The sequence below is a fragment of the Prinia subflava genome, chromosome 1 (genome assembly GCF_021018805.1).
Source record: "Prinia subflava isolate CZ2003 ecotype Zambia chromosome 1, Cam_Psub_1.2, whole genome shotgun sequence".
Taxonomy (NCBI): Eukaryota; Metazoa; Chordata; class Aves; order Passeriformes; family Cisticolidae; genus Prinia; species Prinia subflava.
The window spans coordinates 58,664,967-58,682,019 of NC_086247.1; the positions used below are offsets into that span (position 1 = coordinate 58,664,967).

General features: G+C 35.4%; 1 protein-coding gene across 2 annotated transcripts in view; it reads left to right on the top strand.

Annotated features, from left to right (window-relative positions):
- Nucleotides 1-17,053, top strand: part of ZNF407 (zinc finger protein 407) — a 333,798-nt gene that overhangs the window by 25,289 nt on the left and 291,456 nt on the right. For both annotated transcript variants that reach the window (XM_063397531.1, XM_063397534.1), the window contains exons 2-3: nt 160-4,983; nt 10,873-10,987. In XM_063397531.1, coding sequence (XP_063253601.1) covers nt 204-4,983; nt 10,873-10,987 — 4,895 coding nt within the window. In that variant the 5' untranslated portion in view covers nt 160-203. The remainder of the gene's footprint in view (nt 1-159; nt 4,984-10,872; nt 10,988-17,053) is intronic.

Consider the following 17,053-nt stretch of genomic DNA (forward strand, 5'->3'; position numbering starts at 1 on the left):
GGTTTAGATACCACGGTGAAACTGTCACCTCATATCTTTCATTGTGTCTTTCTTCCTGCCGTGATTTTAATTTTCTGTATTGCATGGGGTTTTTAAAATTTTATTCTTTTAACCTTTAAGTTTGCATAAAAGACTAATAACAACTCTTTGGTTTTGTAGGTGCTAAACCAAATGATCTACAGTTGATAATATCATAGTTAAGAATGGATGGGGAGGAAAATAAGAAGAGAGATGATGCTGATGAGAATTTACAAGAGTTGACAAAAGAATCCCCAAGAAATACATCAGGAGAAAATGCTGGATGTGACTCTCCATCTCAGCAGAAGACAAGGCTTACGTCAGATGAAGTGTTCAGGGACCTTGAAAAGAAGGAAAAAGAGAATGGTACAAACAAAACAGCACTGTCAGAATCACCAAACCTGGATGCTGTTGAAGCAGAGAAACGTGAAAATGTCTCTAGGAAAAGAAAGCAGAGTTCTTCAGAAGACATAAAAGATAATGGAAGGAAATTGCAAAAAGTTTTAGCTGGAGAAGCAAGTGATATGATAGTTGGAGCTGTAAAGAAGGAAGGAGTCACCTGTTGTCCTGATGGTAACACATTTAATTCAGATGTCCCGTGCCTTCGTTACGATTTCAGATGTGCTGCTGCTGATGCCATATTGAAAATTCACAAGGAAAATAAAGATTCACAAGAGGTGTCAGATGCTGTTCCTGATAAACTACATTCTTCAGAAGAAATCAGTGTTGTCTGTACAGTTGGAAACATAGACAAAGACCCTAAAGGCAAAATTGATGATCAATGTTTACCTTCCTGCTCTGATGAGGAAAAAAATAAACAAGAAGGGCTTTCTAAACCATCCAAAGAGCAAACACACCCTCACTGTAGTTGCATAGATGAGTGTAGTTCAACGTCACATGTGGATGTTAAGCGAGATCGTGAGAAATCCAAGATATTTTCTTGTGATCTTTGTGGTTTTCAGACAGCTGAAGAGAGTCTCCTAAATTCTCATTTCCTTGGCAAGACTCACCTTCGACGTCAAAATCTTGCTGCACGGGGAGGATTTGTACAGATATTGACAAAAAAATCCTTTAAAAATCAACAATCTACTGCAACCAAAGAGAGGAAGGTCAGGGCAAAACCTGGGACCAATAAATTAAGGGCAAGAACTGCTGATGCAAAAGAATTAAGTGTTTGCAGTGCACTGAAAGGCTCAAAAGTAAGCTTGTCTAAACAAAATGATGGCAGTGAACTTGTTGAAATGATACCATCTTCAAATACTCTCACTGAAAAAACAGATACAATGACAGAAGAAACACTGCTTTCTTCTGGTACAGATGGAAATGATAAAGTTCATACTGAAAAACTAGAAATACTGGGACCATCAGTAAATATCTTGCAGAAAACAGAATCCCTTCCAGCTACCAAAAAGCTACTTAACAGTTTACACAGGACAAGGAGATTTGATAAACTGAAACACAAAAGAAATGTTTTCTTGTTAAGGTCTTCATTTGGACAGAGTAGGTCTTCTAGATTAAAAAGGCAGGTTAAAAGAAGATACAACTTGTTGGGGAATAGTAAGAGACCCAAATCTGAAACTCAGAGAGTACCTGAGAAGCCTATCTCCAGCACACAGCTTAAACATGATGAATCAAGCCCTGTGTCACATACAGAACTAGAAACAGATGCTAAAAGTAATTGTAATATTGCTGTAGAAATGCAAGATCTTACTGAATATAAGCCAAATATCCCTTCTTCTTGCACTGCAGATGCTAGAGATTCTGAAGTTGAACTTACTGCTGATGATGGTGCTCTTCATACTTGTGTGGATTGTGATCACGTTTTTCATGACCGAGAAAGTTTGGAAACTCATGTTGCAAAGCTTCATACAAAGAGGATCCAGTTTCATTGTCAGATGTGTAGCTATTCCTCTGGAGTCAGGGAAGACATGAAGCAACACTGTCAGGACAGTAAACACCAGATGGGTGGTTGCAGCTTTAATTGTCAACTCTGTTCATTTACTACCTTGAATGTGGTTGGCCTTCAAAGCCATATGAGTGAAATGCATAACATGTCCTATAGTTGTCCAGCTTGCATTCTTTTTTTCCAATTGGAAGAAGAGCTGATAAATCATCAGAAAAATGAGAAACACTATGATTCCTTATTTCAGCAAGCTACTCCATTGAGTAGCAGTGATCAGACCTTGCAAGTGGTACCTTATGGTGACTCAGTATCGAACAATAGCCAAAGACAAATAGCAAAGGAAATGGAATTGTCAAAAACTCCTGATTCTTCCTTCCTACATCATAGGAATGAACTAAAGCATTCTGTTCTGAATAAAACCCAATTTCAATGTAAAAAATGTTTTTATAAGACAAGATCTTCCACAGTTCTTACAAGGCACATAAAACTCCGACATGCACAAGAGTATCATTTCCTCTGCAAAGCCTGTAATCTCTACTCACTGAGTAAGGAAGGAATGGAGAAACATATCAAAAGAAGCAAGCATCTTGAAAATGCCAGGAAAAACAATATTGGACTACGTTTTGAAGAGTGTATTGTAAAGGTTTGCGTTGGTGTTGGTGGCATTAAATCAGTGGTGGATACTTCCATTTCTGGGAGTGGAAATACAGAGTTGGATAAAGACATTATACATGTTTCATCCTCTTCTGTGGAAAACACATCAAGAAATAAGGAATTTGTTCCACTTGAGCAGAGGATTGGTGAAAATGAATTGGTTTTAGCTGATGCATCCAGAGGAGGGAAACCTAAAGGTACTATTTCTAGGACATGTACCCATTGTGGCCTTTTGGCCTCCAGTGCTACGAATTTGACTGTTCACATCAGGCGCAAGCACAGTCATCAATACAGCTACTTGTGTAAGGTTTGCAATTACTACACTGTCACCAAAGGAGATATGGAACGTCACTGTGCAACCAAAAAACACAAAAGCCGTGTTGAAATAGAAGGATGTGGAAAACAGAACTCTGAGATCATTGTTAGCCCTGAAGGAGGTAATTTTGAGTCCATGAGCAAGAAGATTAACAGTCCCATGACGGCCTTGCCTGAACATGTTGAGGATGGTGGCCAGTCATCAGATTTGGAAAACTCTGTCTTGGACAATCAGGAAGTTGAGCAAGGAGATGCTGAGTCAAAAGCTGCAAATGACAGTAGGCTGTCAGATTTGCAGCCTGCTAGGAATTCATTGAATATAAACCAATGTGTGTTGCTGGAACCAGCGAGGATTGCTCAAGATTGTGACCCAAGCTTCCAGAGAAGAGCCATGGGTGCAAACGACAACAAGTGTGTACACTGCAGCTTCACTGCTCATTCTGCTGCTTCTTTAGAATTGCATGTGAAGCGAAAACATACAAAACAATTTGAATACTACTGCATGGCTTGTGACTACTATGCTGTTACTCGCAGAGAGATGATAAGGCATGCAGCAACAGAGAAACATAAAATTAGAAGAGAATCTTATGTTTATTCTTCTTCTGCAGAGGAAGCAAATACAGCAAATATCGCTAAAGAGGGCACTGCCTTGCCTCAAGAGGACCACCATCATACTGCAGGAGAATCAAAAACTATTTTAGATGAAACAAAGTGTGCCAATGATGCATCAGAAGGTGATCATATGAATAAAAGCTTTTCTGACTGTATTGCCTTAAATGAAAATACATCTCCAGGAATCTCTAAAGATGTCAGTTCCCAAAATGCAATAGGAGATGAACTTGATAAGAAGTCTAAAAATGGAGGAGAAAACCCTTTTTGTGAAGGATTCCAGCAAACTCCTCAGAAAGATAAAGTTGTTGAACTTGTCAAGGAAGTACCAGTTAAAGAAACAAGTAGTTGTGAGGTGCAGAAAAGTAAGCACGGTCAGGAGCTGCTCAACTCAGATGATGATTGCACTGCAGAAAATCAAAATAGATCAAGCAACACAAACTTCAGTTCAGAAAAAGGTGTGGAGAGCTTGGAAGAAAATAGTGAAAACCCAGAAGCAGAGTGTAGAGACAAAGAGAGTCTCAAAAAAAAATCACTACAGAAAAATAACCCACTTCCGCTAAGTCTTCCAGAAACAAGTAGTGCAGTAGAGCAATCAAATTTTGCTGGAAACACTGGAGAAACAGTACAAAATAGACATAGTTTAGATGGTAACAGAAGTTTCAGAGAGGATCCTACTGGAGAGGAGGAAGAAGCCCTTATGGAAGCACACCATGAAGCTGAAGTAACTATAAATAACAATGTTTGGGAGGCAGATGGCTCAACAGCTGAGGGTATGCAAGAAAGTAGTAATGAGGCTTTAGGAACAGTTATCAGTGCTGATGATAAAGGAAAGGCAATGCAAAATGTTGGCAAGTTTGATTCTTCTATAGTGAGGTTAAAAACTCATCAAGATGGGGAGGCCATTGACCATTCTGCAGAAGGACAGATGTCAGGGACAGTGAAAGCTGGTGAACTCACAGTGAAAGCAGACACTTCAATAACTGGTGGGAAAAAGAAGAAGTCAGAAGGAATTTCCCTTGGGGAATCGACACGTATTCGCTGCGACGACTGTGGTTTTCTAGCAGATGGTTTGAGCGGACTAAATGTTCACATAGCCATGAAACATCCTTCAAAAGAAAAGCATTTTCATTGCTTACTCTGTGGAAAATCATTTTACACAGAAAGCAACCTTCACCAGCACTTGGCCAGTGCTGGGCACATGCGAAATGAGCAGGCGAGTGTGGAGGAGCTGCCCGAAGGAGGTGCAACCTTTAAGTGTTTGAAGTGCACGGAGCCCTTTGATTCAGAGCAGAGCTTGTTTCTCCACATCAAAGAGCAACATGAAGAGCTGCTGCGGGAAGTCAATAAATACATTGTTGAAGACACTGAGCAAATAAACAGGGAGAGGGAAGAGAACCAAGGCAATGTCTGCAAATATTGTGGGAAGATGTGTAGAAGTAGCAATTCCATGGCCTTCCTAGCTCACATCCGTACCCACACAGGTATGGAAACGCTGTTGTTGCAATTGGTCTCTTTCAAACAGAGTGAATTATACCATTGGTCTTCTTCTGCTTGTTAAATCCTTTAATATTTGTTATGAACTAGCATTTGTATTGCCTGATGAGCCCCCAATGAAATTCAAAGTTATCTAAAAGGGTATGAAAATACAGTGATCAAAGGGCAGAAAATATAAAAACATTTCAAGTACAGTCACCATTCTGCTTTTTGTCTCATACAGTGAGATTTTCTTCCTTTTTATCTAAATTGTAACCATTGATTGGTTCTTATATAATGAAGCAGTGGTGGTTTGAGAGAAGAATTAGCTGTTCTTTCTAACTTTCTCCTCTGTGCAGTTGTTTAATATCCAAATTGTTTATTTCATTTCAATTAAGTGAAACTTTCAGCATTACATAATGCTCCAGAGTAGGCATTTGATATTACATCATTCCTAAATAAATACCAGTCAGAAACAACAAGAGGTTTTTGTAGAAATAAGTTATAATGGTTGGAATTGGTCAGCCTTTTTGGAAGGTGGTATGCAGTGTTGATGTGTTGCACAGGGATGTAACATCTGATTTAGTTTCTATGCTGATCACACTTTAAATTCATTTTTATGTTTAATTTTAAGTGGAAAATTTAAAAACATTTCTGTAGAAAAATGCATAAGCTGCAGTTCTAAATTTATGTAAAAATTCACTGCGATGTTTCTATAAACCTGCCATACATTCTTTATTTTAAATAGACAGCTTTTCTAAATCACTGAGCTCTGCTTAGACAAGTGGTGTCTCCATGGCTGAATTTATGAGTGGATTTGAATAATAAATTCACATTTCAATGAACATATTTTCATTAAAACTGTAAGGTTTATTTTACTGTACTTTTAAATAATGGCTTATTATGGAAGCTATAGTTTAAATTCATGCAGTATTTGAAACTTAGTGCATGGTTACAAGGAAGAGAACAAAAAGGTAAGAAAAAATAAGCATAAAAGAATGGTAATTCCTGACATAATCCTAAAATAGTTTTGTAAGTTTTTTCATGGAAAGGCAAGGGCGTGACTGGACAACAAATCCTAAAAATTAATCTTGGGGAACATGGACATTGTATTTCAAACCTTTCAAAGTATTTTACTATATAACTGCAGTATTCATGTATACCAATAACTCACATACTTAGTACTTTCAGCATTACTTCTGTCCTGTCAATAGTGTAGTTATCTGTATTGCTTCAGCTAATATCCAACTTCGAATGCAGTGTTAAGTCTTTAGAGGGATGCTCGTGTTCACATGGTCAGAACAGCTGTATAAGCCCTTATTATGCCCTCTTACGGCAGATAAAACTGAATAAAACTAAGGGGGAGGATGCTAATGGAGCTCTCTTTAGAATTCTTTATGCAACTGTCTGGTCAAGACATGTTGCTTATAATTGATGTGTCCATTACTTGAATTCTCTTGTAATTATAGTCAATAAGTCTTGTAAATGTGTTAAAGCTCACTAAAAGCATACAAATTCAAGAACAGAGTAAGGCTAATAATTTAAAATAATCAATGTAGGCATTTCAGCACTTAATTTCCCTTGTGTGTTGATAGCTGATCATTCTTAATCCATTAAGATTTATTTAGTCGTTTACAATGCAAAATAGGTTTGCACTGGTCACTTGTGCCATTTGAAAATGTCCACCAGGTTAAGTGCAGAATGTAGTCCATTAGTCTTCCTTGACTATATGTATTAATTGCATTTAAAATCAAGTTAATGTGGATGTGAAAGTGAGGTAACTATCAATATATGACAAAGCAACCCTACTTACATAAGTTACATCATTGATTGTAACATTTAGTAAAAGTTAGTGTACTTTTTAACATCTTGTGTGTAGGTCTTATCATGGAGTATATTTTTACTGTGCTTTTGGTCAGTACTAACTATGCAAAGCAGTGAAAAGAATACATTTAATTTTGCAAGTAATTTTTTGGTGCAGAAGTATAGAAGTGTTACAGAACAGAGTTTTATCTGCTCTCTTTCTCACTACAACTTGAAACAAAATGTTTTTCTTGTGCTTTGCTTATTTTGGAGAGACTTTTGTTAATACTTAATGGAAAGAAGGCTTTCTCTTCCAATCTGTGTTTTTCTCTGTGGTTTTCTTCTTATAGAACCTTTTCTTCCCATCTTTATCACAGTGGATGCAGTTTAATAGCAAACAAATAAGTTTAGGTTATTGGGAGGGAAATTACCTACTGCACCAACTGTATGTACACGTCTTGTGACATTGGTGGGGCAAAAGTCCACCATTTCCAGCTTCTCATCTGTCCCAGGTTAACAACAGATATATAAGAGCACAGCCACACATTTTCCCATTTATTGTTTGATTATATGCTTTTAAAAAAGTCTTTCATCAGCATCTTGATGTGCATAAATACATTTATATACGTGTATATATGTGTAACCATCACGAACTCCTTTCCTTATTTTTAATTGAGTAATCAGTGATGATTTGGGGTGATGGAGGGAAGGGAAAGTTGCAGAAAGATACAACTAGTAATTTCTATTAATACAAAAATAATGTTTCAAAATACCATTAAATAACGTAGGAGATTTTCACATTGCAAATGAAAGGGAAGCTTTGCTATAGAGGACCTAACAAGTAAGTCCATCACATGTTGACAAGTGAAAATGAGGAAGTGTAAAGAAAAATAAAAGGAGTAGTAGAGGTGGAAGACTTCTTAGTTTGCAGTTGATGGAGGTCCCATAAACTTAATTAACAATCAACATCTGAGGAAAAATCACCTGCAGCTGCATCATCTTTGTTTCTTTTCTCATCAGACTTCTCAGTTAGTGGCAGTTGTGCCCAATGCAAGTATGCTGTATTACTCCCCATGTCCTAAACATGGGAGGAAATAGTATGATGGGATTTCATGTGGTTCTGCTCACTTTGTACTGGGCCTGAGCTGGGAACACTGCCGTGTCTGCAGGTGCAGGTGATGTTGCCTTTGACTGGCCTAAAGCTGTGACAGTGGATATTTTCTTGGAGCTTTGGGTCTGTATTGTCCTAATGTAAAGCAAGGATTATGAACTCAAGTCTTTTTTTACAAAGGAGTAGAATGGTTTATGTCTGCCTGACCTGAACTCTTTAAATTTAGTCTTATTTTCAGTTTGGTGCAGTGGTGTTGTTTTGTGTTTGTTTTGTTGTTGGTGTTCTGTTTTTGTTTTGTTTGTTATTGGTTGATTTGTTTGGTGTTCCCACAATTGTTAAAAGCCTTATAGCTTCCTGCTACCATCAGAAGATGTACATTTGTTTTCCATGCCATAACTTGTGGGTAAGGTAATTTGGTGGATTTTTGGCCTTTTTTGGCTTTTTTTGACCTTTTTTTTTTTTTTTTGAGTAATTTGATTGAAAAGATGATGCAGTGAAACCATTTTTCTCTTTTTTTCCTTCTGAGAATTTAAAGCCAAATGTGAATCCAGTAGTATCACTGTTAAAAAGTGATCATCAGTTTAAAGCAGCATAAGAGGACCACTGAAGTTGGTGATAAGTGTGGCTAAGAAGTAGTTAAATGTTTTACATTGTTTCAGACAGCTTTATGGCAAATACGTTTGGGTTTTTTTTCAACCATTAATTTAAATCTTAGTCTAATGTCTTCATTTTTAGTATAAAATTCTGTGTTGTTTCATCCAAGAACATACTGGAACAAATTTGGCACCGGCAGCTTAAAAGGAGATACACTGCTTTTGTTTCAGGTGATAAGTACTGACTCAAGCCTGCCAGCACTTGAATTTTCATGGAGTTTAAATGGAGATGTTAACAGATATTCAGCTCTGGGTCTGAGAAAAAAAATCAAAACCCCTCAAGGCCTCAGTGATTTTTGGATGAGAGCAGTCAACAGAATAATACATTTCTGTATTGTCAGCACACTGTAGACACGATTGGTCTGAACTTGAGTTCTTCGCGAAGGAGTCATGTAAATGGAAAACAGCAAAGGTCTTGTGTGGAAGCCCTGTGGGACACCTGCCGTAACAGAATGAGGAACAAATTTACAATTTAATCAGTAGGAGAGAAACTAAGGGAACGTAGGATAGAATCCACATGGCATTTGAATTTTTAGAGAAAAAACTCCAATATAAACACAAATAGAAAAAAAAATCCTCTTCACCTGTGGCCTTGTTATTAATTGTCCAGCTAGAGATCGTAAGTTAAAACATCAACTTTTAGTGGTCTTTTAATGCAAAGATAAGATTTTTTTTTTTATTTGCCCTGGTGTCTTTATAGAATGCAGTGTTGATTTGAAATGCCACCAAATTAATGATTAATTCGGTTTTATCAGGATCATTTAAATAGACTGGTTTTTTTTCAGTGTGATGGATAGAATGTGATTCCTGTGAGCTGCAGTCTGAACCTGCTTTTGACATTTAAACATATAAAGCTGACTAGATATAACCATTGAGGTGCTAAATATATTTTACATCTACTTCCAACAGTAGAAATGGAAGTATTAAGAGATCTGGCTTCATTGTCATTGAACTGTGAAATATTCAACCTTGTCTGCCCGTGCTTAGTACTGTTGACTTTTTTATTTCAGTTAGAAGATTAAAATAAAATGCTTCATTTTTCGTTAGCTTTTGGGAATTAAATTGAAATTTAAGACTCTAAAATTTTTTACTAAGATCTTCAATTTCACCAGTGGATTCTTAGAGGATATTCTGTTTTCAAGGGCAATGCAAAAAGGTTCATTGATCAAGTATGATATAGTGTAGCATTTTTCTTATCAGAGCTCTTTATGTATATTTATTAAAAGTCTCATATTTCATATTACGCTTAACTGTATTAGAAGAAATACTTCACAAAACATATACTAAACATAATATGGAAACTCTTTGACCATATTGTACTTAGTTTTAACTGCAATTTTTTGATTTATTGATTTAAGGATTTAGTGGTTAGAAGATTGGAAAGTGCTTCTGGAATGATGTTGCTGTGTAATAACTTGGGGACTGACATGTGCCCAGTTTAACTATGTCAGTAAAAAAGATAGTTTTTCCATCTCGAGAGATGATCACTGTTAATTAAGATAGACAAATAATTTGACTTTCTGCTGAACTGATGTGGTACAAGAAATAGGTTGATACTTTTTCCTTGGAGAAATAATTTCAGAGTTCTTTGGTCTACAGCAGACATTTAATATTAAAGTTTGTTCTTGAAATAAATAATAGCCAAAATGTCAATACTTCTGGTTTGCAGAATAATCATAAATTCTTGACCATAAAACAGTCATAAAGGCATAATATTTTATCCACTGTATATTCATACATTGCATGCCATTACAATAGCTAGGTGATGAATCATTTGCTCTGTGTGACAGAACAAATCTGAAATACCAATGCTAATGTGAAATCTATTCAAAGTTGGAAGACTTGTAATATTATTTTACTTTAAAAATATCTGCTAAAAACAAAAGTACATTTTGCAGTTTAGACCGATACCAAGCCACTTTAAGACCGTTACCTGAGTTTCAGCATTTTGAGAAAGACTTAGAACAACTTTTGCCATCTTGGTGGAACGTTATCTGCCTACTATATTTTCTTCTCATTTTAATATATTTTGTGCATTTTAAATTTAAGAAAGAGACCAGATTAAAAGTTGAGAGTATTTTCTGTAATCTTGAACTTGAGGAAACTTTAATGAGTGATGTATAGAATATAATATATAGAATATACTGCCTGTGTTCTGGGAGTTATAAATTTATGTACCAGACACGTTTTCTATTAGGCAAAAACCTCAAACAGGTTAAATGTGGGATAGGTTTTTAAAAGGTTATTTTTCCTCAGGAATTTTTATTTCTTTAACCATGGGTGATATTTTATTCTAATTCAACTCATATTTTATGCTAAATTTTACTTAGGATCAAAGCCATTCAAGTGCAAGATATGCCACTTTGCAACAGCTCAGCTTGGAGATGCCAGAAACCATGTCAAGAGGCACCTTGGGATGAGGGAGTACAAGTGTCATGTCTGTGGGTGAGTAAATTGAAACAGTCTCCACCATGGTTAACCAGGAGAAGAGCACAGAATATGCATTGTTTCAGAATTGAAAACTGTGATGTGAGCAAGAGTGGCTAAAATTATGCATGCATATCCTCCTTTCCATTGTTATGGTAAATTCCTTAAATACAGTTATGACATTCTTTTCCCACTTCTAATCCTGCACTGAAGATGAGCAATTTTATGGGCTACAAGGTCAATTTGAACCTGTAATCTGTAAATTGACTAAATTATAGGATGTTCATTCACATTGCCAGGGAGAACTGTAAATTCCATTTAAAGACATAAAAAATATATAATATAGACTTTACTGTGTGGGGTTTTTTCTTTTGCTATACTGTTATAATTTTAGTACCATTAACAGATTTCTGGACTCCATTAGGGTTTTCATTCTTTATGAAAACAAAACAGAAGACAGATTTTTCAAACAAACGGTTCTAAAATATTACAGGCATAAGACTTTTCAAGTAAATTGAAGTCTTCTATGTGTGCTTGTGTTCCTGTTTGTTACCCAAAAAATCTTGTTTTTCTTTTAACAATCGTTATTTCCTTAGAAGGATCGTTCATAATGTTTAATTGTCCTTCAAATGTGTTGCATTTAATAGGAGGCATTGAGACTCCTTAATGCAAAACTAATTAATTTCACAGAAATGTTTAAAAGGTTTTAAAATGCCATGGCATATATGGTACATCATAGGACGTTCGAAGTTGGATTTTAATACCCTGGTTCTGATTAAGAATATATTTTAATGTTATTATGCTGAAGAAATTAACTAATATATGCATCATATAAAAACATTTTACGCAAACCTATGTAACCTGCTATAGCGGTCTTATGGCTAATGTGTAGAAGAGCACAGGTTCAATTAGATGGTGCAGTGCACACATGCATGGTGTGGTGAGGTGTTGGGGATAATATTCAGCAGGAGGAGGTTTTTTAGCCTTAGTGTACCAATCTACTGCAGGACAAAGTGAGTTACACATTTTAGAAGACAAGTGAATCTTCAGCTGAAGATGCAGCTGAGTGATTTTCACTGATTCGTCTCTGTTTTTCAAAAAATTTTGCATGCGGCATTATGAGATACTTTGGATGGGTTTACTCACTTAAGAAAATTAATTCCTGATTTCTTGAAATGAGAAAAATGTATGAGCCCAATTCTTAAGTCCACTGTATATCAGTAGTAGAAAAACTTGCGCTACTCCTTATTTTGAAGCATAGTTAATATGAATGCAGTAGGATATTTTATATTCTTTTAAAAATGTTTTGCTGTCTCTGCTTTATCAATTGCCAAGAATTGGACATGGAAAATAATTAAAAACTACAGATCCACAGAAGTGTTTAGCAAAGTCTAAACTCTCTTCTGTGGAAACAAATGTCCACAAACTTGACATTGGTTGTTTGTTCAAATCCCTTTTAAGTTAAACTGAAAAATCATCATATTATTTAACTATTTCCTTGTGAGAGGAAAAGTAAAAAAAATTCAAACTAGTTAATATGCTATCTTTTACAAAAAAAGCAGAGAGATAAAATTATTAGGATTTGGCACCTCGGTTTTTCAAAAATGCATTCTATCACTTCAGGATTGACATGTTTGACAGAACCCGTATCAGAAATTGCACAACTCTTGGCCGGGATTCACAATAGTTATTCAAGAGAGAGAGCAAAACATGTATGAATGATTTAAACTTGGGATTGAAGTGGTAGTCACTTTCCTAAGCTCATTGCTTACTCTTTGTTGCTGACATGTCATACCTGGTAGCCAGGGAGGTACTTATTTTCCATATTTCTGTGTTGTTAATTTTTATCAACAACATGGAGCTGCGCTATTTAGATATGGCAAAACAACCAGTGAAGAGACATACACCACAATACCCCATGCTTAGAAAAATCTGATTTATATCCCAGTTTAAATAATCATCACATTTCACTTAATGTGCACCAAAAATGTATTTGAACAATCATATACTAACACTGATTTATTTGGAAAAGACATTCTTGCACTGTAGCTAACAATCCTGAAGAATTGATCAGGATTTGAAGGAGGAACGACCAGAGCAGTTTGAACCATAGTTCATATAAGGAATATGCCATCTTATATGTGGGAAAGGAGAAAAAAAAATGTTAATAGCCTGTGCTGTATTTGTGCTCTTTTAATTGAAAGGACTGGGTAGTGTGTTGGTTAAAAAAATTAAGTATCAACATAAAAAAAATATAAAATTGCTAGGATTGGCTATCGGATTAGTGGTACTATAGAGCATTGGTACATTAACACCACTGACAATGTCAATTCATTATCATTGATGGCTAAATAATCTTAGAAATGCTCAGTGGACCTATTAGTTCCTGAACATAAGCAGCTCATGCTGCATTTCTTCATTAGCTTTAATTGCTATAAATTTTACCTTTTTAAAAATCATGCTTTAAAAGGTGAAGTGATCTTTCAGGAACATTAACTCTGTAATTTTGTCACAAACAGAAGGTCCTGCACTATGTTTTCTTTTCAACAGTAGTTAATATTCTATCCTCTGACTTTTAGATTCTCAGTAATAAGCCCTCTGCTAGTTGTGAGGATAAATTGTGTTTCAAAAGCTTTTGAATCTGCTTGGGCACTTTTTAAAGGTGAAATGTCAGTGCAACATCATGGTATGGTCTCAAAATATCACGTTTTTTAAAGACAATTTTTTCAAAATTTTGGTCTTAAAAAAAAGGCAAAAAAGAAAAAAACAAAAGGGGTATTTTTGGTGTTATTGTAGGAAGGGTTTGCTGTGTCTCAATTTTCCAAGTGATACTCATATTTACATGCTACAAAATACACAATATATAATTCAGCTAGTTGTTGAAAAAGGCAGTAATTTTGCTGTGTTGCTTTATTTTTTTAAATTGAAGTTCAGGGTTTGTTTTTCTTCAGCTGCACAGCAGAAACTACATGACACAGAAATTGGACACCGCTAATGTTTTAACATTTGGAATAAACCGTCTGCTACTCTTTGCCTTATTGCAGATGTGTGTTAATTGTTTTCTTTTCCATACCCATGGCTGTAAAATATATCCCATTATTTCAGGGGTAATGTCTATTTTCTGTGGGTATATTTGAATTTCATTTTTAAAAGTCTGAAATTGACTGATACCCCAGGTTAGGTGAGCAGATCTGGGTTGCCCAGCATTTAAAATTTTAGTTTAATTTGCCTGGTGAAAGGCTGTGGAAAGGCTTATGATGCACTTTTCAAATTTTATCCCTTACGTAGGGTATGAAAAATGCATTGTTCTGCAATTGAGATTTTGAACAGAATTTATAGTCAATTTTTGATTTAATAATATGTCTATTATTCTTTTGCCTTTTTCTTGCCTTTGCTTTTAGAAACAGAATTTTGGGGTATGTAGTTGCATGTTTCAAGTAAGAGTGGCTGCTTCCTTCTTTTTTTTTTTTCCTCCTTTATGACCACTTAAAAATCGATTGAAGAAGATGAGTATAAGGTAGGTTTGGATTGTTAGGAAAATTTTCAGTATTTAAAATGTGCACATAAAAAATTTTTGCTACCTTCCTACAGATTGAAAGGGCATTTTTAGCAATGTCTTTATTATGTTTATTACACATATAGTATTTAATATACAGTAGTCAAGTGTCTTGAGAACAAAAGTAAGCCTTTCTAGATACAAAGGAATTTGAAGGGGGATCAAAAAGATTGTATTTTTTTCTGTATCTAGCTGGAGTAGTTATGTCTTGTAGTTTTTGATGTGGTGTTTTGGTTTTTGTTGTAGTTTTGCTTGTTTGGGTTTTTTTGCTTTGTTTTGGTCTTTTGGTTGTTGGAGGCATTAATCTTTATTTACTTTCTGCTCCTTAGTTCTCTATTTGCTTTGAAACTCCTTTTCTCAATTTATTTTGGAGATAGCATAGGATGTTCTGATATTCAATTATTTCTTAAAGCCTCAAATAAGCTTTGGGGGTGGTTATAGTGTCCCAAGCATGGAAATAACCTCACTTCTGCTGCTGTTGTTAATGCTAAGAGTAATTCAGAGATCTGTATAAAGTTCAGTATTTTAATGACACTGGTTGCTTGGAGAATATCTAAACAAAACTACTCACCTATATTGAACATAGTGACTAATAGATCTTTGTTCTTGATAGATAAGGATGTGCTTTGACCAGATGCATTAAAAAAATTGGCTGTACTCCTGTTTGTTGTTTCTGAAAAATCTTCTAGATTTTCGAATTTTTTAACTGATTACTATGAATACAGGCTACTTTTAGTGCAAGGCTGCTCTTAAGATTGCCTTTCGCAAGCAAAAAAGACTTATTCATAAATTTATTGGTAGGAGCAGGAAAAAAATATTTTCAAGAATGCCTTAATATACTGTAACATAAATTAATTATTTATACTTGTGCAGTTTGGGAAATCTTAAATAGAAAGTTGCTACTCTAGTCAAACTATTTTTGTGTGGTATTACCTAGTTTTTGTGCATTAGAAGGGATCTCTGTGTAGATGATTATAATGTCACTTTCTGACCTTTGCAGCTTGAATAATTGTAAATCATTGCTTCATAACGTGTCAGAGAATGTCTGTACTAGGGAATTAAATGGCAGAATATAATAGACCAAATTATTGCCTGTCATGTTTTCAACAACACAGTTAGTATTTGAGTTACACTTAATCATTACGTGCATTAGCAACTTCATTGGAATCCAGCTTCAGGCTGAGCATGAAATACATTACATTATTTAAACCTCTAATGGTAGAAGTCATTTATTTGTGTTGAAGTGTACAACATGCAGAGTTTCATAAAGCAAGGAACACTTGAGAGCTTAATTTATCCAAATCAAAGTCTAAATGCAGATAAACACAAGTGGCAAAAATTAGTAATTTTTATAGTCTGGAAATATTTAAAAATACATGGTTGTAGCTAATTGTAGGCAGCAGGAATAAATTAAAATCACTATTTTTAGTCAGCTCTGAGAATTAAAACTTTTATATCTAAATAATCAAATGCATCATGAAATTGCATTTTTGAATGAACAATTAATTATACACATAATATCTACAGATGTGTCCAAACAAAAAATATGTATTTGGTGCAGCTGTGTAGATCAGAGGTAATTGCATGTGAAGTGACTGTTCCAGATCCAGCTATTCTTAGGTTCTCTATCTGCATTTTGCCATTTGGTCCTATCATATACTTGTGTCCACGTTTACTTTAGTGAAGAAAAATGAAGTGAACCTACGTAACAGCTTTCCAAACTTGCATATGCTTTAAAAAAATTAACAAGGAGATGCTAGAAAAATACACGAAATTAAGTTTCATATGTGTTATGTTATCTTGCCATTTTTTTTCAACTGTTTTATCATCTTGTTAGTTTTGCAAACCTGACCTTCAGTACATAGTCTCTCTTTTTACTATTTAAGAAAACTACTTGAAGTGGAAACAATTTACTTTTATTCAGAAAAGCTCCCAGCACCTTTAAACAACTGGTACAGATCCCAGGATGTGTTGTGCAAGACTCTCTTTGGCCTGGAAGTCTGCCATGGAGTTGGCTGGTGGGAGACTTCTGTACGGGCAGTAGAAGGACTCTTCTGCTTGAGACTGCTATAACAACTGATACAGAACAATCAAGACCAGCTTTTCCCCTTAATAAAATGGATTCTTAGCAATTTGTATGCTAAATGGGATTATAATAATGATTTAGTTGTGCTTCCTGAAGAGACAAGGTATGTAAGGGACATACATTGTATGTTGTATTGGAGATATGTAGAGCTGCATAGTCCAAATCCATGCACTTCCAAGTGACAGCTATTGAGATGCACAGAGATGTGGCACCTGTAACTACTGCTGTTACAGACATGCATTTTTAATATTTTACTTTATTGTAGATTGCTTTGATGTCCAAGACATGCACTTGTACTAAGCCATAGGCACCTCACTCTGAACACATCCTCTGGTCACACAGGATGGGTTTGAGGCCTTTCAAGGGTGCAGGCATTGTGACTAATGGGAAATAGTGTGATGGTGCAAACATTGGTGTTTAACATTTAGTGCTAAGGCAAGCA